This window comes from Taudactylus pleione, unplaced genomic scaffold, assembly GCF_031769625.1.
Source record: "Taudactylus pleione unplaced genomic scaffold, aTauple2 ptg001228l, whole genome shotgun sequence".
Taxonomy (NCBI): domain Eukaryota; kingdom Metazoa; phylum Chordata; class Amphibia; order Anura; family Myobatrachidae; genus Taudactylus; species Taudactylus pleione.
In genome coordinates, this window is record NW_028285628.1 from 417992 (window position 1) to 445855 (window position 27864).

A 27864-nucleotide genomic window follows, 5' to 3' on the forward strand; every position below is an offset into this window, starting at 1 on the left:
TTTTGAGCCAGTTGGAAGGATCCCAATGTGTGTCTGCAGATAAAGGGGAATAGATCTCTCACCGATGAGCTGTGTAAAATTGTTGAAAAATATTGCGAAGTTGTTTCTAATACCACGTGTAAGGACAGTACATGAGTACAGTACAGGATCACAGTGTGGGATAGCCCACGGCGCAGGGCAGCACCCAGCACGATACCGCTCCTCCTTTCTGCTGAGGGGGAAGAAGCGGGGAGAGGAGGACGGTGGAGCTGCTGTTGCTGCTGACAGTGTCCCCGGCGACGGCACATCAGATTCTCCCTCCCTAGGTGGAGGCCGGACGATCTACGGCTGTTACACTGACAGGTACCGGAGCAAGTGACACAGAGATAACACTAACATACAGCGCTGGGTGCGTGGGTGGAGTGTCGTCACTTGCGTGACGTAGACGGATCGGCGGGGTTTGCGCTCGCCACTTGGAGTTAAATACTATTGGGACTGTCACATTCTGCGCTCTAACTAAACCTGACTCTGCCCCATCCAGTACCAGGGATCACTGATAAAGAGTAATAGCACTAGGTGAGTATGCCAGCTGGAGTGGTAAGCATCAGGAAGAAGCCTAAAACACGGTGACATCTATCAGCAGCAGTATGAATAGAGAACAGGCACATAGCTGAGGGCTGACTCATCTCAGTGCAGGCAGGATACAATGAAAAGTTGAGACTGATTTTTTCCAGGGGAGAAATGGAACTGCACGTTATTAAGATACAATCCTTCTCTATTATGTAAGGGGTTTTTTTTATGTAAAAGGTGCAATCTTTTAATACAACTTTAAACATTTCAGATTATAATTAGATTTGCTGTTGAAGTCACAATTAAATGCGTTAGACGAGAAATATTGTTTAGTGCATTCGTTAATTTTTACATCTGCTCAAGACACCTGTTGGAAGACAGTGAGGAGTCCCCACATTAGTGCAGTGAGGAGTCCCCACATTAGTGCAGTGAGGAGTCCCCACATTAGTGCAGTGTGGAGTCCCCACATTAGTGCAGTGAGGAGTCCCCACATTAGTGCAGTGAGGAGTCCCCACATTAGTGCAGTGTGGAGTCCCCACATTAGTGCAGTGAGGAGTCCCCACATTAGTGCAGTGAGGAGTCCCCACATTAGTGCAGTGAGGAGTCCCCACATTAGTGCAGTGAGGAGTCCCCACATTAGTGCACTCATTTAATTCGAATGATAAATCTCCTAACACTGCTTATCTCTCTCCAGTGTTAATTCATAGACACAGAGAATATATACTGCTCATCTGGATAAATGTGCATAATTTATCACAATGTATCATCTAAAAATTCAAGGTAGACGCTTGTTTGTAAATGAAGGTAACTGTTTATACCAACATTGTTTTAGTTTACAAACAATGCTTTGATACGTACTTAGGATGCATAAGTGCTGGAGCAGGACAGATACAATTTACATTACAATGGTATCCTTATGTAACAACATTCTATAAGGTATATTAAACATGGCTCAGATCTGTTAACAATATCACCATGCTCCTTCGAGTACCTCGTAAATGTTCCTAGATAGAGCTCTGAAAGCTAGTATGTGCAGGTTATCTTTGTGCAGAGTGAGTGTCCATACTAACCAGTAGCTTATTAGTAATTATTTATTTTAAAGTGTATAGGACTTTATTATTCATTCATTTAATTTATTCTTTAATATTTAATCCACATTGAATTCTCCTGTTTTAGTTGTTGTTTTAATAGAATAATTGTTGCAATAAAATCAAGTATTCATATATATTGATAGATAGAATATCTATCTATCTATCTATCTATCTATCTATCTATCTATCTATCTATCTATCTATCTATCTATCTATCTATCTGTCGAAAAAAAAATTATGCTTGAATAAATATCCAACCCCTGCCTGCTGGGATTCTTGTTAATTTAAAGGACTAATGATGGATGATGCAAAATACAGGGAGAAACTGAAAGCCAACTTCAATTTGCTAGATAACTACACTTTGAGAGAAATTTTTACCTTTCAGCAAGACAAAGATCCCAAGCACAAGACCAAAGCAACATTGTTGTAGTTGAATAACAAAAAGATTAATTTTCTACAATGGCCAAGTCAAAGTCCAGATGTCAGTCCAATCTTATTTAAAAAATTCATTGGTCTGTCTGTTTGTATGTATGTATGTATGTATGTATGCATTCGGACACCCCTGCACTGATTGGGATGAAGCCAATGCGAGGTTGTCCAGTTGGATCCCGGCCAGGTTTTAGGGGGGTTAGGGGTCGAGTCAGACTTCCCATTGGTGTACGTTGAGCAGAACTGTGATCCGAGGAGACTGTTCTGAGCCTTCCACTGGATGATTTGGACAAAAACGTACACAAAAAAACACAAAGTGGTAACATTGGATCCCAGAAGACATACTTGTGGGTAGGGGTCCCGGATAGACCTCCCGTTGGTGTATGCTGGGCAGAACTTTGATCCGTGGACGCTGGGCAGAACTTTAACTATAGGAACCTTTTCTGGGCCTTCCACTGGATGGATTTGGATGAAAACTTCACAGGAGGATGGCAATTGGGTGCCTAATGGAGGTTGGGGTCATAGTTGAACCTCACGGTGGAGTGCTCCTAGCAGAACTTTTACCCAGGGAGCCTGTTCTGGGCCTTTCACTAGATGGATTTGGAAGACATAACATAATTTAGACAAAAACTTCAAAGTGGTAACATTGGATCCTCGGACCTCCCATTGGTGTACGCTGGGCAGAACTTTGACCTGGCCTGTTCTCAGCCTTTCACTGGATGGATTTGGAAAATATTGGATCCCAGAAGACATACTAGGGGCTTGATGTCCCGGTCGGACCTCCCTTTGGTGTACACTTTGACCCGGTGACGTCGGGTAGAACTTTGACCCGGAGAGACTATTCCTCACAGTGGGGTGGCAGTTGGTCTGGGATGCCAGGCAGAACTTTGATCCAGGGAGCCTGTTCTGGGCCATCCACTGGATAGATTTGGACGACATCACATAATTTGGATGAAAACTTCACAGAGTGGTGACATAGATCCCAGAAGACATACTAGGGGGTTGAGGTCTCAGTCAGACCTCCCATTGGTGTACACTGGGCAGCCTGTTCTGGGCCTTCCACTGGATGGATTTGGATGAAAACTTCACAGAGGGGTGGCAATTGGTCTGGGATGCCTAATAGAGTGGTTGGGGTCCCAGTCGGACCTCAGGGTGGAGTGCGCCGGATAGAAATTTGACCCAGGGAGCCTGTTCTGGTCCATCAACTGGATAGATTTTGGATGATATCAAATTTTTTAAGATTTGCTCCAGGTTTTTCAGGTTGGTTGGATGATGCTTGTAGACTGTACTTTTCAAATAGTGCCATAGGTTCTCAACTGGATTAGTGCTATAGGTTCTCACCTGGACTGACATCTGGACTTTGACTTGGCCATTGTAGAACATTCACATTTTTGTTATTCAACTACACCAATGTTGCTTTGGTCTTGTGCTTGGCATCATTGTCTTGCTGAAAGATGAATTTTCTCGAAAGGTGTAGTTATCTAGCAAACTGAAGTTAGCTTTCAGTATCTCCCTGTATTTTGCTCCATCCATAATCAGTGCTTCAAATTAACTAGAATCCCAGTTTCCAGTGAGGAAAAAATTCCAACAACATAATACTCATACTTCACTGTTTGGGTGGTATATGCTAAACAATGTTCAGCGCTAAGTTTGCGCTATACATAGCATTTTAAATCAGGAGCAAAAGGCAAATTTTTGGTCTCATCTGACCAGAAAATGGACATGCAGATCACTTAATATTGTTGACTGTTGCACATTCACTCTGTACTCTGCAGCTCCTTCAAAGTGATAGTTGGCCTCTCTGGCTTCCCTTACAAAATCTCCTTCTTGCTCTTACGCTGAATGTTGAGGGACATCTTTGTCCTGGGTGGTATGATGCACCTTACATTTCCTCCTAATTGCTCCAACAGTGTTCACTGAGATATACAAGAACGTGGATATTATTTTTTAGCCTTTTCTCATTTTGTGCATGTTTATAGCATTAGCTTTAATTTTGTTAGAATGCTTTTTTGTCTTCATTTTCACAGCTTTTCTTCAGATTCACAGTATAATCAATGTTATTTTCTACATAAAAGCTAACCTTTAATTATTCACAGGTATATGCTATTTGAATGTGTAATGAGTCCCAGGTAAGATTCACTTCTGGAGGAGACAATAGTGCTGAGGATTATATGAGCAATGGGGTCAACTGAAAGATAGCGCAGCAGCAGCCTAGACACTGGAGATGTTTAGCAAGGTGGAGACCTGGTGGTCAAGTTGCAGCCTTGAAGGTTGGAGATGCTGGGCCAAGCGATGACCTGGTGGTCATGTCACAGCCTTGAGGGCTGGAGATACTTGGCAAGATGGTGACCTGGTGGCCACGTTGCAGCCATGAGGGCTGGATATACTTGGCAAGATGGTGACCTGGTGGTCACGTTGCAGCCTTGAGCACTGGAGATACTTGGCAAGATGGTGACCTGGTTGTCACGTTGCAGCCTTGAGGCCTGGAGATACTTGGCAAGATGGTGACCTGGTGGTCACATTGCAGCCTTGAGGGCTGGAGATACTTGGCAAGATGGTGACCCAGTGGTCACGTTGCAGCCTTGAGGGCTGGAGACACTTGGCAAGGATGTGGCCTTGTAGCCAAGTTGCAGCCTAGAAGGCTGGTGATGTTCAGAGACGCAGAGCAGTGGAGATAACCTTGATGTTAGACTTAGTCCACTCAGACGCTGCAATGCGGTTAATGCTGCTGGGTAGTGGTGTGGCAATTGTGATGACTGGAGACGCAGAGCAGCGGAAATAGCCGTGATGTTTAGGCTGAGTCCACTCAGACGCTGCAATGCGGTAAACGCCGCCGGGAAGTGGTGCGGCAACTGTGGTGACAAGGGATGCAGAGCAGCGGAATTAGCCGTGATGTTTTGACTGAGTCTGCTCAGACGCTGTGGTGCGGTAAATGCGGCCAGGATGTGCTCCGGCAATGGGAGATGACAGCAACACAATACAGTGGAGGTAATTGCGGTGTAAGGCTGGTAACCCTCGTACGCTGTAGTGCGGACTGTGCCGCTGGGATATGGTACGGCACTGGGATAGCTGGAGACAGTTTGCAGCTGAGATTGCCGCGGTGGTATGCTGAATAGTCAGATGCTTCAGTACGGCCAATTCCGCCGGCATTTGATTCGGCACAGGACAATAACACAATCTGGACTGGAGACGCTGGAGATACACAGAGAGATACCAACTCTATGGAACCGGAAACATGTGTAAGACGCTATCACCGGCTACCTGAGCAACGCCCCAGCAGGAAAGAAAAAGGAGGAGGAACCAATCCAGTCCAGGCAGAGATGACGTAGTGCCAGATGGGAGGACTTCATGAATTAGCAGCGTGGCATCCCCATTTCCCAGCAACAGGCCTAAGACGACCGCCAAGAGCACCGTTGTCCAACAAAATGCGGCTGCGGCTTGTGACAGAAAGGGAGTTGTTAGGGTAAAACGTAGAGCTTCCACAGATTCCAAGTGCTTTGATGCAGCGGCCACTGCTTTTTTTCCACACCAAGTTCCGTTGTGTTTTGTATACAGTTTTAGACTCATTCGCACACAGATACACAAGTGTCGCATATCAAAATAATCAGTGCAGTGCCCAATATTGTGGTCATTGGCATTTATTACACTTAAGTAAATATTGCTTAAACAATATTAAAGGTTATATTTTTAGCCAGGAAGCTGTACCTCTTTTATGAAATGGTTAATCCAATTTCACTGAATAATGTTTTATACCATACATAGGGCAACGATAAATGACATCAAGGATATTTAGCAGGCCACCCTGGGGTACCATTTAGCGTGCTCAGGGCTTGATTCATTACGGATCACTAGTGCGATCGCAACTGCAATTACGCACCCAGACGTTCTGCGAAAATATGCTAATGTTTTCAAATGCTGTGCCGTCAAAACCCAACATAAAGACGCCCACTTCCCCTTACAAGTCTGCAAAACCATCGGTAACATCGAGTACCATCAGAGGGTTTCATTCAGACCCGCTCGCGAGCGCAGGACGCTCGCAAGCGGGTCAATGGTACCCAAATGCGCATGCGCACGACGGAGGGAGCTCCATCGTGCACATGCGCGAGATCCGAATAACGACAGCCAAGACGTTGTTATGGGTCTCGCACTAAAGGGGGCGTGCTGTCGATGGTGACTGACAGCACGCCCCCTTTAGTGGGCGTGCCGGGGGCGTGGTTGCCAGACGGAGGTGTTGCCATGGGAACGCCTCCCGTCTGGGTCCGGCCCCACTGACATCACTAGTGATGTCAGTGGGAGTGATTTTGGCTCTGATAAAGCCAAAATCACTCCTGGGCTTGCGGCAGCGAGACCCTACCGCAGGGTCTCGTCGCAAGCCCGATGGTCGCGATGGTCTTGACCATCGTGACCATCATCATGGACGCTCGCATAAGCTGTGGGTGGTCACCCACAGCTATGCGAGCGTCCAAGAGGCCGCTCCATTTTCAGGTAGGAGGGCCCTGATTCAGAGCGAGCGCTCTGGTCACAGCGTCCGGCTCTGAATCAGGCCCAGAGCCTCATCACAACTACAACAGGTCTGACCTTACTCAGAATTTCCTAACCTCATCATACGCAGTGATAGCTCAAGCTGCGTATGCCACGGCAGTGGCTAATTTATGCATGCCCCTGTAACGGCGTTCAAACGAACAGGCACGCCAGCATTTTCCCGACCACCCCCCGTCAACACCCCTAAATGCTCACTTTCTGTCAGTCACTCTGCGATGGGCCTGCGTGGTCACTGCGATCGTAGTGGGATCACAGTGTTGCCTTCACACATGCACACTGCAATGCACATGCATGCGCAGTATGCAGCAATCGGCCTAATCGCAATAGCGATCCGTAATGAATCAGGCCCTCAGTTCAAAAAGATAGATGCAATTTTTGCTTCTGCTGAAAAGGTAACCGTCCAGTCAATGTGCCAATGCTTTTGGCAGGCACACTTCAGTGCAAAGACCAGGAGGTGTCTGGCAATCCAGCAGAGGTCACCACAAGCTTCTGAATGATCCTGGCTGTTTGTTGTTCCTGGACTGTACAGGAGGAACCATAATTCCCTAGACCTCCCAGTCTGTCCATTTGGCAATGGCTCTTAGGCACTATTTTTTATGCACACTAGAGATCCTATAATGTTGGGTTTTGGCTGTCAGTGAGGGGCAGCTAGCCTCACTATCTGCCATCTAGTAGTTGGTTATCCTTATATCCTGGGTGTAGCTAAAGGCCAAGTCACTGATAATTGTCCTCCTGGACTCCATGCTGCTAATGACTCCCCAAACTCTGAAGCTAAGGGGCATACAAAATAGGCATACATGTTATTCATCAAAGGATCATAATAATTTTAGATAAAAATGTGGTAGTCCCCTCCTAAAATTAATTTTTAAATATAAACTAATGGCATTCAGAACTTCTGGTCTAGGGTAACCAGCCGCTATGGCATAAAGTTCCCCCACCTTTATTGACAGTGGTTGGAGCCTGCCGTACTTGGGGCCTGATTCAGCAAGGATCGCAAGTGCAAAACCACACTCAATTGGCCAATTGTTGCGTTCTGTGCATGCGCGAACTAGCCATTGTGATCGGGATTGCGATCGCAGTGACTACGCAGACCCATCGCAGAGTGATTGACAGGAAGAGCTGTTTGGGGGTGGTTACGGGGGGTGGTCGGAGAAACGCAGGTGTGTCAGTGCGTTTCAAGGGTGTTACAGGGGGCATGCATAAATTAGCCACAGCGTGAGCTCTAGCTGCATACAGGAAGTTTAGCAATTACTGGGTAAGGTCTGACCTGCCTTAATTGTGTGTGAGGCTCCGATGGTACCGATGTTTTCACAGACATGCAAGGTATTACGGATGTGAGTAAAGAAAAGTGAACGTCTTTATGTTGTGCTGCAGCGGCATTGCGATCGCAGTCATTTGTATAATTCCCCCGCAGAACTGCATACGCGCTTGCTGTCGCAATCGCATAAGTGATCCTTGCTGAATCAGGCCCTTGGTCCAAACAGCTGTCAATAAAAGCTCTTGGTGGGACTAGTCCATGCCATACCAGGGTACTTATGTACTCTTAACTGGTACATCCGGCTCCAGCGCATGTGACAAAACATCACAGAAGATGACACCATGAGAAACTGGCATCTGGGCATGTTTTAAGGAGTCATCAGGCAGATCTCCAGGCAGCGATGTGTCCGTCAAGACACATCACAAGCTGTGGTATGGCCCCCGGGGACAATACCCCAGGGTGGCTGTAGCTCCTTTATTTCAATTGCATTTTCAATATTACCACATATTTAAAAATACATTGGTTGGGAAGTGTCATTTTCCTTATACCTGATGAGGTGTCTCAAGTGGACTTAAACTTAGTGGGTGGTACCTCACTCGCGTCACACACACAGAGTTACTTTTTAAATACTACTAAAATAAATATTATTTTGAAAAAAAAATAAGACAAGTTTTTGTATTTTACATATTCCAGCTCTTCATGCATCGTGATCAGAAAGTGGATCTGAAAATGAATATTATTGGTCCTCTGGGGTAAGAACAAATAATGTGTGAATGAAAACAGTATTAGTTTTAGCTTTTTACTGACTGAAACACTAATGACAACTTCTTAGTTTTTACTATTTGCTCTGTAAACAAAGAATAACTTATTTTTGTTCAGCTATCCAAGTGGGTATGTAGTTATGTGCGGCCGCCGGTCACAATCCGGATGGCAGAATAGGCTAGGGATTCATAATAGGCGTCGAGATACCGACACCTAACATAATCTCGACGCCGGAATCCAGGACGATGCGGGCCCGAACGAGGTGAGTCCGGGGCGCCCGTTTAGCTGTGGGGTGGGGGAGGGTTAGGTTTTGGGCAGCCCGGGGGGAGACTTAGGGTTAGGCACCCCCCGAGGAGGGATAGGCTACGGAAAAGGGGGGTTAGGGTTAGGTAGTCATCCGGGAGGGTTAGGTTTAGGTTGCAGGGAGGGGAGGGTTAGGTTTAGGCACCCCTGGGGGGAGGTTAGTGTTAGGCACTAGGGGGAAGGTTAGGGTTAGGCACCAGTAAAGGAAGGTTAGGGTTAGGGGGGAGAGGGGAGGGTTAGGTTACTTACCTGCCGCTGTCAGGATTTCCTCCTTTCGGATAGCCGCTGCTGCTGCTATGTATCGGAGCCGCCCGCGGGACACCCTCCCACTTCGGCTCCGGCACAACAGTGATCACCTAGTAATCACTGGCTGAGTAATCACTGGCTGACTCTGGTAGCCGCCGCTGTGCTATGTGCCAGTGGGACACCCTCCCGCTGCGGCTTCGGCAGTGATCACATAGTGATCACTGAATGTGTAGAGACAGCAGCTGATCTAGGTATCCGGGCCACTCCGGCCTCAGCTGCTCCTCCTCCTCCTCCCCCCCCATAATGCCCATATTTATAAGGGCCAGGCCATAATAATATATATATGTATGTATATATATATATATATGTATGTATATATATATATATATATATATATAAAATGTGTATATATATATATATATATATATATATATCAGGGCCGAAACTAGGATATCTGTCACCTGGTGCAAGGCAGCAATTTTGCGCCCCCTCCCTTCCTGTACCTGAAGTTTGTCCTTGCTCCTCCATAAGGCAGTGCACTAGTCAGACGTCCCTCGTATAGTGACTTACATTATTCCACACACCATAATGCCCATTACACATTATGCCACACACTGTAATGCCTATTACCAAAGTGCTACTTACATATTTGCCCGACACCATTTTATACCCCACAGTAAGGCTTCTAATTACTTTAAAATTACCTGCTCGTTGTCAGGGGTTACATGCTCGTTGCCATGGAGTTTCACGCTTGTTGCCGGGGAGTTTCACGCTCTTTGCCAGGGGTTTATGCTCGTTGCCATGGGGTTTATGCTCGTTGCCAGGGGTTACATGCTCGTTGCTAGGGGTTACATGCTCGTTGCCAGGAGTTACATGCTCGTTGCCATGGGGTTTATGCTCGTTGCCATGAGGTTTATGCGTCTTGCCATGGGGTTTCATGCTCGTTGCCAGGGGGGTTATGCTCATTGCCAGGGCATTTCACGGGAGAAGATGCAGCTTTCAGTATCTTCTCCCGGCAGTGCCAGCGTTCTCAGTGCCGGGAACGCTGTGTGCATTGTGCCTGCCTAACAGACACTAGAGGTCCAGTAGGACCTCTAGCATCTATCTCCTCCTAGGTGGCCATTTTTGGATGGCCGTTTTCAGCAGAGTCCACGCGGACACCTAGTCCGCATGGAATTTCCTGAAAACGGCCATCCAAATATGGCCACCGCCAAGGAGGAGACAGACACTAGAGGGCCAGTAAAGACCTCTAGCATTTGTCTCCTCTTTGGCAGCGGCCATTTTTGGGTGGCCGTTTCTGAGTCTGCAGTCCCAAAGCCACCTCGAGTCAGCTTTTTTCACCCCCTGCAATCCAGCATCCGGTGCACGTGCACCTCTAGCCCACCCTAGTTGCGGCCCTGTATATATATATATGTGTGTGTAATCCACACGGCGGCACTCCGGAATACACAAATTGCACACGGCTGATTAGGCGTCTATGTGTATATATATATATGTATGTGTATATATATATATATATATATATATGTATATGTGTTTATATATGTATATATATATATATGTGTTTGTGTGCGTGTACATATATATATATATTTGTATGTATATGTGTGTGTATATCTATATCTATATATATGTATATATATATATATATATATATATATATATATATATATACGCGTGTGTGTAAGCAAGAGCAGTTTTATATATATATGTATATGTATATATATATATATAAATATATATATAGATACATATATATATATATATATATATAACAATGCGGTGTCTGTCAGAAACAGCAATAGGCGGCGCTCCACGGACTTGGTAAATGAGAAAAGCGACTTTTATTACCAACGTTTCAAGACCAAGACGGCCTTGTCATCAGGGTGTTTAGGTAGTGAGGTTAGGGTTAGGTTTTACACCCTGATGATAAGGCCGTCTTGGTCTTGAAACGTTGGTAATAAAAGTTGTTTTTCTCATTTACCAAGTCCGTGGAGCGCCACCTATCGCTGTTTCTGACAGACACCGCATTGTTACATTATTCTAAGGAAGGCACCCCGACACTATTACTGTGGAATTGTGAGTGCCCCTCTACATGCTGTATATATATATATATATATATATATATATATTGATAGATATCGCAGAGCCTCTGATTTGGGATGGCAACCGACCATCGATGGTTTGTAAATCAACAATGGTCTGACTAAAAACAAGTGGTATGCCATTGCTAGTGGGCATCAATGTTGCACCATCGATGGCAACCCTCAATCGATGTTTATGAAACATCATCGGCAGTTGTGGTCTACACAGATCTCCTCGACCAATCACTAAACAATTTATGGCTTCTAACGATGATTGAACCATCGATAGTACAGCTGTCAGTGGTCATCACTACAGTATAACATAAAAATTGCTATTTTTATGGTATACTGTGTTTTAAAAAAATTTTTTTTTTCAAATAAAATAGCGATGGATAAGTTTAAAATTATGTTCTTGACCTAATTCAATCATAAAAGAAACCGACAATTTTGGAGCGGTTTTTGGAAAAAGAATTTGTCAGTTAAGTGGTTAAGGGGCATATTCAATTAGGTGAAAAAAACTTCCAATTGCTTAATTAAAGTAAAGTTGGACTTGTGCGAGCGGCGTTCCATCTTCACTTCAATGTGATCATGGGAGCGATTGCTTACTATGAATGGGATGTAGTCGGCATCCTGGCATGTGGGATGCCGACAGGTCGGGATCCCGGCACAAGTATCCCGACCGCTGGCATCCCGAAGGTAAGTATCAGGGTGTTAGGGTGAGGTTAGGGTTAGGTAGTGAGGTTAGGGTTAGGCCAGTGGTTCCCAAACTTTTTGGAATCACGGCGGCCTAGAGTATCAGCATTTTTCTCTTATTGAGAAATTCAGCAAAAATGAAATTAAGTAAACTGTGCTTATATGTCTTAGGTCCATTTATGTGGTGGTTGATAGAGCTGTGTTTATTTTTGTCCACATATATTTTGATTGGCAGCCATTAGCACTGATTTTTCACACTGACTAAAAATCATTGTATTTTGTACTAGACCACCAAACCAAGGCACCCCTGCAAGTGTCCTGAGGCACCCCGTTTGGGAGCCACTGTTTTAGGCATTAGGGAGAGGGTTAGGGTAGGGAGTGTTAGGATTAGGGTGTGGGGAGGGGGAGGTTATGTTTAGGCACAGGGGGGGTTATGTTTAGGCACCGGGGCGGGGGTGCTAGGGTTAGGGTAGGGGATGGAAATATACTCACCGTTATACCTATGGATATCGGGATTCTGCCTGTTGGGATGCCACTGTCGGTATTTTGACAGTCTGGATTTCATACCTAACCCATATGAATGCTAGCTGGAAAAGTATTAATGGGGGCAGATTTAATTTCATCAATACTTACACCATAACCCTATAAGTACAAAAAGAAAGCATCAACATATATAATTAATATTAACTCCTTGGCCACTGATGTTTATCTAACCCAGGTGCTGAGCCTATTTTTTGCAGCTGATCACAATCCAACATCAATATCAGTAATTATGAGCCTGATTCAGATGCGGATGCTCTTTCAATGTTTATGCAGTTAAGCGATAATCGCTGAACTACGCATGAGTCTTGACCGCAATGTGCACACGTGGCGATTGAATTGTGATCAAATTACACTACGGTTGAAGTGAGGATTTATTCACAAGTAATTGACTGACAAGAGGCGTTTTCTGGGAAGTAGCGGAGTGGTGGGAAAAAGTTGGGTATGTTGTGACTGTTTTTGAGGCATGTATCTGCCTACATCTGCAATCCTGTATGCAGAAAATATGGCACCAGTGTCTTAGCTCTTGCCACCATTATGTGTGACCATAGGGTTACTCAGGTGGTGGATTATCGAAGGATCTGCGCCCACCACTGCGTATTTGTATGCAGTTGCTTGGATCTGCGAGGTCGCCAATGGATGTCTTAATATATTTCCAGGCGACTGTAACATTAGCATATTTTCACACGGCAGCATACAAGATTACAGCTGCTAGTGCATTAGCGTTCCCATCTGTATCAGGCCCTGTGTTATGCAGTACCCATGCAAGTTATACCTTGCTTGTATTCACAAATCTTTTTTCTTTTTAAATCAAGATTTACTTTGTGGTTCTTACTCCACATGTAGGGTTTTTGTAATAACACCTGTAGTTGAAAATGATACATTGTTTTCCCCCAGTTTGAATGAAATGCATAACATGTGTAGGAATAATATGACAGTGCAACAATTCTTCCCATTTTGAAAAGTAGACAACATAACACATAAAATAAGTGCACCCCTAAATTTATTAAAACTATGATGGGGGATTAGAACTCACCATCTTCGGACTTCTTACTGATTTCTGTGGTATGGGGTATTATTGTCTGGTCATCGCAAAATAATAACGACTAAAATTGCTTGAAAGAAGTGATCGAGCACTTTAAATGCCCTCTACTAGTATTTCTGCAGTTCAAGATAATATTGTCCAGTGATTCACGTACAATAACCACTAAAGGGCCACACAACTTGAAAGAAGGGACTCCCACTTCCAAACAAGTTTTCCCTGATTTAATCGAAGTTAGGATAGGGGATATCTTCCCCCATTCCTCTATTTCATACTGACTTCTATAGTGTAGGGGCTTATGGTGGGTGTGGTATGTTAGGTCGACAGTTACATGTCAACATGCATCAAATCGACATGAGAATGGGTGAAATGTCGGCATGCAGCATGTTGATACGGACTATGTCGACATTCATCATGTCTACATGGATGACATGTTGACATATTAGAATGTCGACCTAACATCCTTGGTGTCCCAGCAGTCATTTAACCTGGTCCCGACGGCTGCAGCGGCTCCAGCGTGGCTTCCGGGTCCCATGTGACCATCACTTCCGGTGCAGACCTCTGACGAAGCGCCGGTTTAGGTATGTATTTTAACCCTAATCCCTAACCCTTCACCAAGTGACTAAAACCCTGCTCCAGCAGCCTAACCCTCTCCTCCCCCCGCAGCATAACCATAACCATCAGCATTCTGAGAATATAAACATTATTTCACATGGTGACATTTCAGATGTTGACACTTGTGTCAATGTCGACATTCTGATGGCGTTGGCATGGTGATTTTTCAACTTGTTGAACCATGTCGACATTCTACTGTCGACATTATGAATGTCGACATGGTAACTGTTGACCAAGTGACTGGATCCCCTTATGGCTTATTATCTGATGATCACAATAACTAAGCCCAGTATTGATATTAAAATGAACCTCTATATACCCCTGCCTGTACCTTCTAAAATCCTTCCTATAAACCTCTAAGGATGACGCTAATTTGCGTACGCAGTCATACAATAAATAGAGACTCCAGACTCAAAACATGTGGTTCCGAAGCACAAAGTATTATTCAAGTAAAAGTACAGTCAGTTACACGCTATGATCTGTGTACAATTTAGCGCAAAGGAATTATACAGACCCAAGTACAGTATACATACGCAGCGCCTCTGGACCAGATCCCGGCATTCAGAAAGAAAACCTCTGTCAATCAGCATTCAGCAAGAAGACTAAAGACCCAGTGTTTGAGCACACATGTTTATACCCCCCAGAATAGACAGGACAATAGAGAAGTTTCTTGCTTATGCCATTGGTTCCCAGGGGAGAAGCATATGTTACAGTGCATTTAACAGGCTGGTTCAAATAGACTCGCCCAGCCTCTAACAACTGAGGGTCTTTTCCCTCCCGCCTCCCCATGCTGCATCCTAACAGTTGTTCATAAAATATACATTTTGTTGCTTGTAGTTTCTGCGGTCCATAAGTTGAGAATGCCTGATGCGATCTCCACACCGATAGTACTGGAATTCTGTTGAAAGAATACGCATCAGTTCGAAACCAAACACGGCTGTCTTAACATGTATAGAACCTTAGTTATCAAATATCTTTATTTCTCAGCATTTAAACTAACTGAACCAACTTAAATAATATACTTTAAAGCTTATTAAACCTTATGTGTGAATATGTAATGTGTGAGTATTTGGGGTTTGATATAAAGACGTATTAATGTGTGTATGAGGAAGGGTGCACTTAACTCTCACTAAGTGAACATCTTAGCAGTGTGACATGCTGAGCCAGATAGTTCCACATGCCCACTCTGTCAGCAGCCCCCCCCCACCTGTCCCAGGTTTCAAAAGAAAAACTCTTTATTCTCCCAGTCTCTTGTGTGAAATGCAAATAGCCCAGCTACAAGAGACAGACCTAAGATGACACTCTAGTCTTTGAAATCATGTCATTGCAGGAAGCCTGCTAATGTAGGTGTGTATTCGAGCCAGACCACCTGTAGTGAGGGCAGACACTGTCCAGGAAGCTTATCTACACAAGCTAGTTGTCACGTAGCCATTTGCTTTATTCATCTAATGCAATCCAATTTTTTTAAATACTGTAAAGCCATTTCTGAAATATATCCTTTATAATACGTAAAGTCATGAAATAGGCTTCTGGTGAATCGCCGTAACTTATGGCGATGGTCACAGATGCATTCGCATGATGCTAATAGTATTATCACCACATGTACTAAAGTGTGAGTTTATCTAAAATGGCGCTTAGGCGAGTCACAAGATGGTGTCGCTGCGATTCAATTTTAAACTGATCTTGTCTCAGCCAATAATCCAGTTTCGACAGTCCACCCTTTGATAGCGAACAACATGCTATCACAATCTGTTCTTAAAATTTAATTTAGGCTTACATTTATATATTATTTTGTGTTATTATGGGATGGCACAAGGTGGTTCTTAATCAATCAATAATGTGTCTCTGGTTGGGGACATAAAACTACTATTATACGCACACCGCGGATCTTGGAAGATCATGTGAAAGGTGTGGGAATGCACCAGTCTTATAAAAGCAGTCTTGAAGGGGAATTTAGACTTTACATTATCTGAGGTGTTTTAAAAATAACATTTCAATAATACATGCTATGCATGGCTAAATATAATACATTAAATGATGGTATTTCCTAGCTCAGGGTTGTAATGCAGTTCTGTATTTACCTCGGTATTCATACTGGCCACTATCATAATTTCATTCTTTCGTTTTACTCTATTTCTACATTTTCCACACTTCAACACAATAGGAACACACCGGATGCATATGCCAATTATTATGATGACAATCAGTATAAGGATTAAGAATTTGCCTATGCTGGCGATCACTTCTTGGACCCATTCCCCTAGACCTGAGAACCATTTCACTGGGTTCAGCCATGAAACCCATCCTTCTATCTTCTCCCCTACTTCAGCCACTGAAGCGTTATGGTTCTTAAGAAATTCCAACTTTAGCTGCAGAATTTCATCCATCTTCCGGTCTATCACCTCCTTAGGGTCACTGGTATCACTGGTGACATAGGTGCAACATTTTACTCCAAATTGGGTGGCTAACGTTACGCAATACCCTCCAGTAACAGCAGTTAAATAATTCAACACTAGCCTGTGTTGCACCAGTTCTTTCTTGTATGCTTGCAATTCTCTCCCTGTATACCTGAATGTGTCATCGTACATCTCAGTGATATTATCTATCAGTTTAGCAAGTTCCTGAATATATCTAAAGTTTAATGTACCCCGAGCAATTCTGGTGGGATCCAGTGCGACTAAAACTTGAAAGCCAGTTGTCTCACTAATTAACTGAGCGTCTTTATGCACATCAGCAGGTATCGTATTTCTCTTGCCTCTGTGTTCATATTGCGTGTGAAGATATGGTGATGGTGTATTTTTATGTATATCAAGCATTTCAACATGTGTGAGGGTCATAACTTCTGGAAGTATTCTTCCCAAATAACATAACAATTACAATACTAAAATTGGTCAGACACTCCCCTGATTGGCATTGCACTCCTCCTGACTCCACTCCATCAGCACTGCCATCAGCTCCCATTTCCTCAATCGGTCCTCCATCACAGACACTGAGTATCCCCAAACAGATCATCACGACAAAAGTCTGTAAAAAGAAAAAGAACTAGGATGACCACAGCAGACCACTCCATTGCTGGAAGCACTGATCTACACATTTCTTTAGCTCAGATATCTCACCGTCACCTTTTTAATCCTTCCGGCACAAGCTCGCAATCGACAGGTCCAAGTTATCGGCCTTGTCTCCGCCTTGTATCTCCACCGGTTGGTTAACCTCCCTATAGTGAGTGGAATGGACCCACGTATCTTCCTTGGCCACCCTTTGAGGATGTTGTATCGTCAGATACAGACCTTTCCACCGATCAGTCAAACAACCTGAGCTAAAAACAATTTGGATCATAACAAATTCTCCAGATTTGACATCATGACAGTTTGCATTAAATATGTTAGTTAATAACACTTTCAATTTCTGTTATTCGCATTCATCTTCGTGAGTCCCTGCACAGTAACCTCATTATCATATTTTCACATGAGGCTACCTGTTTGAATAGTATCTCAAAGGGGGGCAAATAATGGAAAAGACAGTCTGGGATAATCTTAGTGCTGTTACCCATCACCTTACACATGTTCTTGGAAACGTCACCTGTAAAATAAGTCCCCCTATCATTTTGAATAATTCTAGGGATATAGTATCTGCATACAGGATCCTGCAATTAAATCTTGTTATTAATAGCTACTGCTCTAAATAATGTCTGGGCCACTGGGTTGGATAGTATTCCGAGTAGCCGACCTCAGCCTGGCATGGCTGCCGTTTATCCTTAGCAACCTTGTGTCCTATGAGTGGGAGATAAAGCACAACAGTTTAATATAATTTAAACATGACCTAAAATACAACAATAAATCGTCCACATTTTACATTAGAACAGATCCATTGATAGGTTGAAAAGATTGTAAACAGTCATATAAGGCCTGGGAGAAGATACTGGGGTTACCTATGAACCCATGGGAAACTCGTGTTCCTGTATGGTGTTCTTCACTTTGCAGTTCTTACTTACGTGTCCCACTTGGTGACAGTTAAAACATATTTTTGAACGGGGTGGATGAAAAGATTGTTGTGGGATTTGAGCAAGAGGGAAAGGTGGTGGGTATGGGTAAGGATATGGAGGATAAGGGTATGGTGGGAGGTATGAAGTTTGTGGGTAGTATGAGGCCTGTGGTTGTGTATGATATGTGGGGTAAGGATGTGTTTGCTGTGGTGTGGGATTGGTGAGGACGTGTAATTGTTCAGGTGCAGATGTGTATGTGGGTGCAGGTGTGTCGGTTGGCTGTGATGTTATTGTCATTCCTTCCAGAGCTTGGATATTGATAGCCATTAGTTTTTCGCTCTGGGTCTCTCTCTCTTCTTTGTGATATTTTTATCATGTTCTATGGCAGACTCTATGAGGTTATCTATTGTGACTCCCCTCCAGCCAGGTTGTGAGGTCTGAACCCGAGTCTTTAAGCCGTCTTTCAGACCGTCCATGAGTACCGTGACTATCATTCCCCTGTGCTCTCCTTTTGCTTAATTGTGAAAATTTTGTTCCAGTTAACTACTACTGGAAAATATATAACCAATTGAGTTACAATGCGGGAAATGTTACCTTGGTTTACTTGGTCTGTTAAGGGAACGTCACCATTCAATACTCAATCCGTGATAAATTTTGTCACGTCGGTATTGTGTGGTAGACAGGCCCTTAACACCACACGCCAATCTTTATTAGTTGGCTCATGAGAACTACCCAAATTTCTCAAAAATCTTTGACATTTGGCTAGTTCCTTTTTGGGATCGGGGAAATCATTTATGATGGAATTTAGTTCCGCTCTTGTCCAAGGACAATGCATTACCACTTCCCTCATGGGCACTACACCGTTCGCATCTGCATTTCCATTCGGAACAATTATCGTCCGAATGGGATGCAGACCGGTAGCGTTGCTACCTCTGACCTGGTTACCTGGCTGGGGGTTTAATCTGCTGCTGCTACGTATGGTATTAACAACTTCCTCTACGGGTGCAGAGTGTGTTAACACTTCCCTTGCTGTTGCCGATGGAGATGGCGGCACCACCCGTGATTGTGGTGATGCAGCATCTATCATTTGCACAGCATGGGAAATGGCAGACATTACAATAGGCTCATCATCCACATCATAAACATATTCTTTATGGTTGCTTAAGAGAGGGTACAAATTGCTTGTTACATTTTTATGGGTATTTTTGGTAACTGTACTTGCACCTCCATCCACATAAGGTGGGGGAGGTGAGCGTGAACTGCTGGCAATACTCTCGACACCTCTACCTTGCCGCACGTGCGCGCCATTTTGCGGCTCGCCCGTATTGCAATTTAGCGTCACGGATATATTTTCTGGCAATGTGCTCGCAACGCTAGTTTGCGTCGCTTGCACATTTTTAAGCCACGCATCCCCTTCATGCTGCCACAATTTTAAACATTCAAAATATTTCACCTTTTTCTCTCGGGAGCGCATCAGACTGATGTGATCCCGGACATTATTTAATACATCCTTATCAAAACTACCAATTCTGGAAAACGGTCTAAAACTCTTCATCGTCATTTTAAACCATACATCACAATACCTTATTGCATAAGTACCGTACTTAGTATGCATAATACGATGGGCCGATCCAAATGGCGCTTCCATTAGCAGCACATCATTGTCTAACATCTCTACTGTTTGCATGGCTCCCATTCTGAGACAAAATCCTACGCTTTTCAATAAAGTTTTAAACTGGTGAAAGACAATCAAGATACTTTCACTTACCTGTGGACGATTTAAGTCGGTGGCGCCCACACACCTGGATAAGATTTGAAAAAGGCAACTTCCACACCCGGATAAGATTTAGTAAGGCAACTTCCACACCTATGGGAGTTTATATGTCGGCCGCTACCTCACCTCTCTACAACAAAGACAACATGTACACCTGCTACTGTGTATAGAACGGTAAAGCTACTTGCCGAGCGGCTAGACTAACCCTTGCACCTAGCCCTTAAGGATCATACGATACCCTTAACTTTGTCCAACAAATATTCACTGTTACTCACTTTTTCCTGTGCAGAAAAATACACGTTAACCCAGATATTGATAACAATTGAAAAAGGTAAACCTCAACGGCTTTTTAACACTGTGGCAGCACAACCGGAAATACGTATACGCTTATTGTGCGACCAGCCACATACAAAATAATGCGACTACTACACAACCATATAATGACTTTTTAACTGCGTACGCAAAAGTGCATCTTTTACTGTGTGCAAAACTGCGACTCAGCCGCGTATTAAATACTGCGGCACCCCTTTTAAACGTTATACAATAAATAGAGACTCCAGACTCAGAACATGTGGTTCCGAAGCACAAAGTATTATTCAAGTAAAAGTACAGTCAGTTACACGCTATGATCTGTGACCAATTTAGCGCAAAGGAATTATACAGACCCAAGTACAGTATACATACGCAGCGCCTCTGGACCAGATCCCGGCATTCAGAAAGAAAACCTCTGTCAATCAGCATTCAGCAAGAAGACTACAGACCCAGTGTTTGAGCACACATGTTTATACCCCCCCAGAATAGGCAGGACAATAGAGAAGTTTCTTGCTTATGCCATTGGTTCCCAGGGGAGAAGCATATGTTACAGTGCATTTAACAGGCTGGTTCAAATAGACTCGCCCAGCCTCTAACAACTGAGGGTCTTTTCCCTCCCGCCTCCCCATGCTGCATCCTAACAGTTGTTCATAAAATATACATTTTGTTGCTTGTAGTTTCTGCGGTCCATAAGTTGAGAATGCCTGATGCGATCTCCACACTGATAGTACCGGAATTCTGTTGAAAGAGTACGCATCAGTTCGAAACCAAACACGGCAGTCTTAACATGTATAGAACCTTAGTTATCAAATATCTTTATTTCACAGCATTTAAACTAACTGAACCAACTTAAATAATATACTTTAAAGCTTATTAAACCTTATGTGTGAATATGTAATGTGTGAGTATTCGGGGTTTGATATAAAGACGTATTAATGTGTGTATGAGGAAGGGTGCACTTAACTCTCACTAAGTGAACATCTTAGCAGTGTGACATGCTGAGCCAGATAGTTCCACATGCCCACTCTGTCAGCAGCCCCCCCCACCTGTCCCAGGTTTCAAAAGAAAAACTCTTTATTCTCCCAGTCTCTTGTGTGAAATGCAAATAGCCCAGCTACAAGAGACAGACCTAAGATGACACTCTAGTCTTTGAAATCATGTCATTGCAGGAAGCCTGCTAATGTAGGTGTGTATTCGAGCCAGACCACCTGTAGTGAGGGCAGACACTGTCCAGGAAGCTTATCTACACAAGCTAGTTGTCACGTAGCCATTTGCTTTATTCATCTAATGCAATCCAATTTTTTTAAATACTGTAAAGCCATTTCTGAAATATATCCTTTATAATACGTAAAGTCATGAAATAGGCTTCTGGTGAATCGCCGTAACTTATGGCGATGGTCACAGATGCATTCGCATGATGCTAATAGTATTATCACCACATGTACTAAAGTGTGAGTTTATCTAAAATGGCGCTTAGGCGGCCATTTCGCAAAATGGCGTGTTGCGGCCAGTCGCAAGATGGTGTCGCTGCGATTCAATTTTAAACTGAACTTGTCTCAGCCAATAATCCAGTTTCGACACCAGCCTCACAGTAATATCATTAAGCTTAAGCGTTACTTGTCCTTAGCACGAATGGGGGTTAAGAGAAGCCACGTCAGTATTTGCAAAAAGTTAAATATTGTTAATAAAAACATCTTTGATACCATCAATAATCAAATATCGAAAATGGAAAATATACTGTATTTTCAATTCTATAGTATTGTAAGGAAAATGTAGGTTATTTTAAATTATTTTATTTTGTATCCACAGAACTGGGAAGACCTCTCTTCTGAACCAGTATGTACACAAATGTTTCCGGAATGACTACAGGAACACTTTGGGAGCCCACATACTCTCCAAAACCATCCATCTGGATCATAAGTCACTGAAGCTACAGGTTTGCTTATTACATATCACTTGAGCTATGCACTTCAATATGGCTATTAAAAGAGATCCATCATTATGGTACAATTAAGAGAAAGTTTTACATATTATTATACCATTCTCCATTTCATTTGATTCAGAATTCAGTTTACAAAGCTAAAAAGGCAGACATGCTTATACTGTGTCCTAGACATGCTTATACTGTGTTCATTTTGATTTACTGTTTGTTACACTGTGATATACTATTATAATACTGCAATAAATATTGATCAAAATATTATGTTCATGATTTTGAAAATATTGGCAATGAATAGTCAGTGTTTCTATAGTATGCAGTCTTCCGCTGTCTAATGGCTGTATTATAACATGCAGTCTACCTGGAACATTTGTACCTGGAACATTTTTGCTAATAGTATACAGTACCTGGAATATTGTGTGCTATAATGATTTAATTATCTAAATGACAAAATAACTTTTAATCTACAGATGTTTTAACAAAGTTTCAATTATATATAACATATAACGTATAGCATACGGCACTTTAAGTAAACTTTAACTGCACTTCCTTTAGGTTTCTTTATAAGGTGTTCCTCATTCAATCTCAGCAGCTTTGTAGGTATATGTAAAAAGAGGAAAGAAACAGAAACAGATCCTTGTGTAATACGGTTAACACATTAATGTTTGTAAGATATACATTTTTCCACCACCCTATGGGACACACGTGACTATCTTAGGTGGGTCTTTAGCAGTGGCATCACAAGGGGGGTGCGGGACGCAGCCAGGTGTCACCCGCGGAGGGGTGACACCAAGGTGCAGACTCCCCCTCAGTGACAGGAGCATTAAGTGCAGCACTCGTCTCCTGTCACAGTGAGGTAGCCTTCACTGCCCGCACCTCGGCCACCCCACAACACCCCATTGATAACGACATACCGGGGCCCGGGTTCGGGCCGTGAGGCCACGCCTCCTCCCTTGAAGCCACACCCCCTCCTCGAGGCCATGCTCCTTTTCGGGGGCGTGTGCACAAGACATCCCTATCCGCACCGGGAGTGTCGCCAGTGGTCTTTGGAACAGAAGTCTTCCTCGCCTCTATATTTTCAGGTACACTTAACACCTGGGGTATAATGGCACTTAAAACCCGAAAGAGAAGTTCATAAAAACACTTCTTTTATTCTGTATCACAACTAACAAGCATTAGGTAAAAAGTACATGAGTTGCATATGTGCTCCTGTAACGTGATCCACATAATGTATTTGGTGGTTGAATGGCGATGGCCAAGGCATTTACATTGCTGTATGCAGGCCGTTCTTCTAAATGAATCACTGATCTATCAAAATAAAAAGTGTCATATAATGCAAATAATTGATAATAATGGGTGCTATTTATCAACAGATTTTTCAGAAAAAAAGTGATAAAACGGAGTTTCGTCTAATTTTCACTATCAATCAGTATGTAAGAATGGAAGAAAGTCTTTCGCTATATATTTCCCTATTTTTTCGGTAAACTAAGATTTTCAGGGTTTTTTTGAAAAAATTTTTCTCTATTGAAAATGAATGAGACCCTTATGTATCATTGTTTTATCATGAATTTGTTAAGAAACTTATCATTCATTTTTCCAGCTTTTGCTGGTGTTAATTGTATTAGGGCATCATAGATCTTGTATATACATATTCTCTTTTTTATCATTAAAATTACCATATGCTTTTATTGTCAGATAAATTGGTGCAAACATAAGGTTCAAAATCAAACAAGTACTGCACATACCTGTCCTATAGAAGAAATATAATTATTATTACCAGTTGTTTATATAGCGCACACATTTTCTGCAGTGCTTTACAGAGAATATATATATATATTGAATTAATAAAATGAACACTGGCGCGCAAATTTTAAGTTCCTTATGTGAGTCATATATTGTTGAAAAAAATGGTAATAATTTGTGAAAAAAAACACTCCTGATAATAAGAGGTGGCAGCAGTCTTGTAGTGGTCCGTGTGGCAACGGGAAGATGGGTGCTGAAAAATAAGAGACGTGTGCTTAATAGTGTAGCATTTAAAGTAAAGCAATTTGTGCTCAAAGTAACTATTGTGCGTACCAAAAATTAAACGTTTAAAAGCTTATCTGATGTCCAGGTAACACTCCTATGGTAAGGAAGCACGCGATGCCAATGTGTTCTGGATATTAAGCCAAGGGATGATAACCACTTGAATAAACCTTAAAGAGAGGGCTTAAAACAAACGCAAGAAAGCAATATGGTGTAGTATTTTCTTATACAAACATGATGGACAGTCTGCGTACCAGATAATGCAATATATAGTGCATATAAGAGTGTCACTCCTTCCTGTTTCCAGTGTTTGAGAGACCAACTTCCATCTTCATAGGTAGATCAGGCCTCAGACCATAAAAATGGAGAAAAGTCTCCGTAAACGATCATTTATTACTCAATAAACACATGAAACAGGGACAGATAAAATGGTAACAGGAAAAAAATATAGTTTGTAAACATGCTTATCTTAATATGGCTTAAGCTGAATAAAGTCCACTTTGTTGGAGGTGTAGGTGAACTAGTCCCAATGCCTTTCGTCCTATTTGGACTTTCTCAGGTTTTCTAAGCTAGTAAATGATCCCTGTGACTATGTTAGGAGTTCCGATTTGCGCTCCATATCTATGGAATGCATGATGTCACGTTGACTGTGCTATAGAGAGCATAGCAATAGCCCGTGACAGAGCTTCCGGGTTTGCGTTCCACGAGTAAGGAACGCATGACGTCACTTCCGCCTGCTATCGTTTGGAAACAGCCTGGCTACGTCCATGATCCCAGGTCAGGAGGCGACGGTTAATGGTAATATATGCCATACTTTATATGTATAGTCTGCATGTGCAGATAAGCCTCTATGAGTCACTGTAGCTGATTGCTTTGCATAAGCATGCTTTCCTCTGAATCGGAACGTATACATGGTGTTGAATATGCTCTCTGCCTTCTAAATGGTCTGTAATTACATCTTTGCCTCTATATTAGGCATAACTATGCTTTTGATAAATTATTTTCTATATAAGGTCATCAGGATATGTGCCAGTGTTAATAATCCTGTTGTCATTTACCCACACTTCCTGGTTTGTTAATTGGAGGCGTGGTATGAAAGACATGTTGTGTATATATAGACTCATAAGTGATGTGTGTTGGTTTGTGCTTCGGATGCATTTTTGATCATTCGGCCTTGATAAAGGGCCCGGGGCCCGAAACGTCGACCTCTTTGTACATAAAAGTATGTGAGTAATTATACTTTTATCTTTGGCATAAAAAGAAGACTGGCGAGTGTTCTCTCTACAATTGTATATATGTTGGCTTTGTTTTGGGGACTATGCTCAATGTAAATGCCTGAGACAACGCACCCCAGCAAGATTATTATATTTGCTTATGTGAGTGCCATTCTGACTCTGGATATTTATGGGGACACACCATGTGAGTGCTCTCTCTAAAATTGGATATATGTCTGTGTGTCTGTATATATATATATACATATATATCACATATATATATATATATATTATATATATATATATATATATGTGTGTGTGTGTGTATGTATGTATTAGGGGTGTGCACCGGCCACTTTTCGTGTTTTGTGTTTTGGTTTTGGATCTGGATCTTTCTTCGTGTTTTGGATCTGGATTGGTTTTGCCAAAACCACCCTTCGGTGTTTTGGGTTCTGGGTTTTGTGTTTTGGATCTGTATTTTTTTTTTTAAAAAGCATAAAAACAGCTAAAATCACAGAATTTGTGGGTTTTTCTGCTCCTATGCTATTATTAACCTCAATAACCTTAATTTCCACTAATTTCCAGTCTATTCTGAACACCTCACACCTCACAATAGTGTTTTTATGTCCAAAAGGTTGCACCAAGGTAGATGGATGACTATGCTAAGTGACACGAGTGGGCGGCACAAACACGTGGCCCTTCTAGGAGTGACACTGCAGTTGCAGACAGGATGGCAGTTTGAAAAACTAGGCCCCAAACTGTACATAATGCAAAGAAAAAAAAGAGGTGCAAGATGGAATTGTCCTTGGGCCCTCCCACCCACCCTTATGTTGTATAAACAGGACATGCACACTTTAACAAACCAATAATTTCAGCGCCAGGGTCTGCCACACGACTGTGGCTGAAATGATTGGTTCGTTTGGGCCCCCACAAAACAAGCTGGCAATTAATCTGGCCCTGCACAAACTGGCTCTATGGAGGCAAGATGTCGTCCTCATCCTCCTCATTCACCGATTCCTCACCCTCTTCAGTGTTGTGTACATCCTCATCCTCACAGAGTATTCATTCGTCCTCGCTGGAATCCACCACCACAGGTCCCTCTGTACGGTCTGGAGGCTGGTCTCGCTGGAAAAGTTGATAATTCATTTTTATGAACATCATCTTCTCCACATTTTGTGGAAGCAACCTCCTACGCCTTTTGCTGACAAGGTTCCCGGCTGCACTAAATACTCTTTCGGAGTGCACACTGGACGGGGGGCAACTCAGGTAAAATAGAGCCAGTTTGTACAGGGGCCTCCAAATTGCCTCTTTTTCCTGCCAGTACATGTACGGACTGTCTGACATGCCTGTTTGGATGCTGTCACCGATGTAATCCTTTAACAGACAGACGCACGCTTGTGGCTACTGCTTTGAGGATGCAGGTGCGGCTACAGCCCACACAATTCACAAAGACAGGAAAAAAAAGAAGAATTTTTTTATTGTTTGTGGAGCGCACTTTGAGGGTTACACCACCCTTTAAGAGACAGACGCACGCTTGTCACTGCTGCTTTAAGGATGCAGGTGCGGCTACAGCCCACACATTTCACAAAGACAGAAAAAAAAGAAGAATTTTTTTATTGTTTGTGGAGCACACTTTGAGGGTTACACCACCCTTTAACAGACAGACGCACACTTGTCGCTGCTGCTTTAAGGATGCAGGTGCGGCTACAGCCCACACATTTCACAAAGAGAAAAAAAAAGAAGAATTTTTTTATTGTTTGTGGAGCGTACTTTGAGGGTTACATCACCCTTTAACAGACGCACGCTTGTCGCTGCTGCTTTGAGGATGTAGGTGGAATCTAGATGGGATTTGGAACCGGGGACACACTACCTCCATCAATTGTCTAAATCCCACTGCACTAATGGCGGATACCGGACGCACGTCTAACACCAACATAGCAGTCAAGGCCTCAGTTATACGTTTTGCTTCAGGATGACTGCTGTCGTACTTCATCCTCGCTAAGGACTGTTGGAGGGTCAATTGTTTAGTAAAAGTAGTGGTGTTCCTACTTCCTCTCTGGGATGATGAACAACTCCCAGCAGCAGCAACAGCACTAGGAGGAAGTGGTTCTTGATCTTTCCCTATTTTATTTTTACCGGAGAAAGTTTGGTCCTCCATTTATGTTATATTGATATATATGTGCGGCTAAGGCGCACACAAACACAGAAAATATGTTTTTATTTTTGCTGGAGAGTAGTGCACTTTGTGGGTTACACCACCCTTTAAGAAATGAGCCAGCCGGCTCTTTACTCATGGGACACAGGTGCACACTTGGCGCTGCTCCTTTGTTGATGCACGTGCGGCTACTGCGCACACAATTCACAAACACAGAAAATATTTTTTTATTTTGTTTGGAGTGTACTTTGGGGGTTACAGCACCCTTTAACGTTCAAGCCAGCCGGCCCTTTACTTATGACACAGGCG

General features: G+C 43.0%; 1 protein-coding gene across 2 annotated transcripts in view; it reads left to right on the forward strand.

The window, feature by feature from the left end:
• Positions 1-259: 259 nt before the first annotated feature.
• The window catches only part of RAB7B (RAB7B, member RAS oncogene family), a 66074-nt gene continuing 38469 nt past the window's right edge, over positions 260-27864 (forward strand). The window contains exons 1-3 of one of the 2 annotated variants that reach the window (XM_088462403.1): positions 260-342; positions 8563-8621; positions 22032-22158. In XM_088462403.1, the coding sequence (XP_088318529.1) occupies positions 8569-8621; positions 22032-22158 (180 nt within the window). In that variant the 5' untranslated portion in view covers positions 260-342; positions 8563-8568. Of the gene's footprint in view, positions 343-466; positions 556-8562; positions 8622-22031; positions 22159-27864 lie in introns of those variants that run through there. The other variant, XM_088462404.1, reaches the window with a different exon arrangement.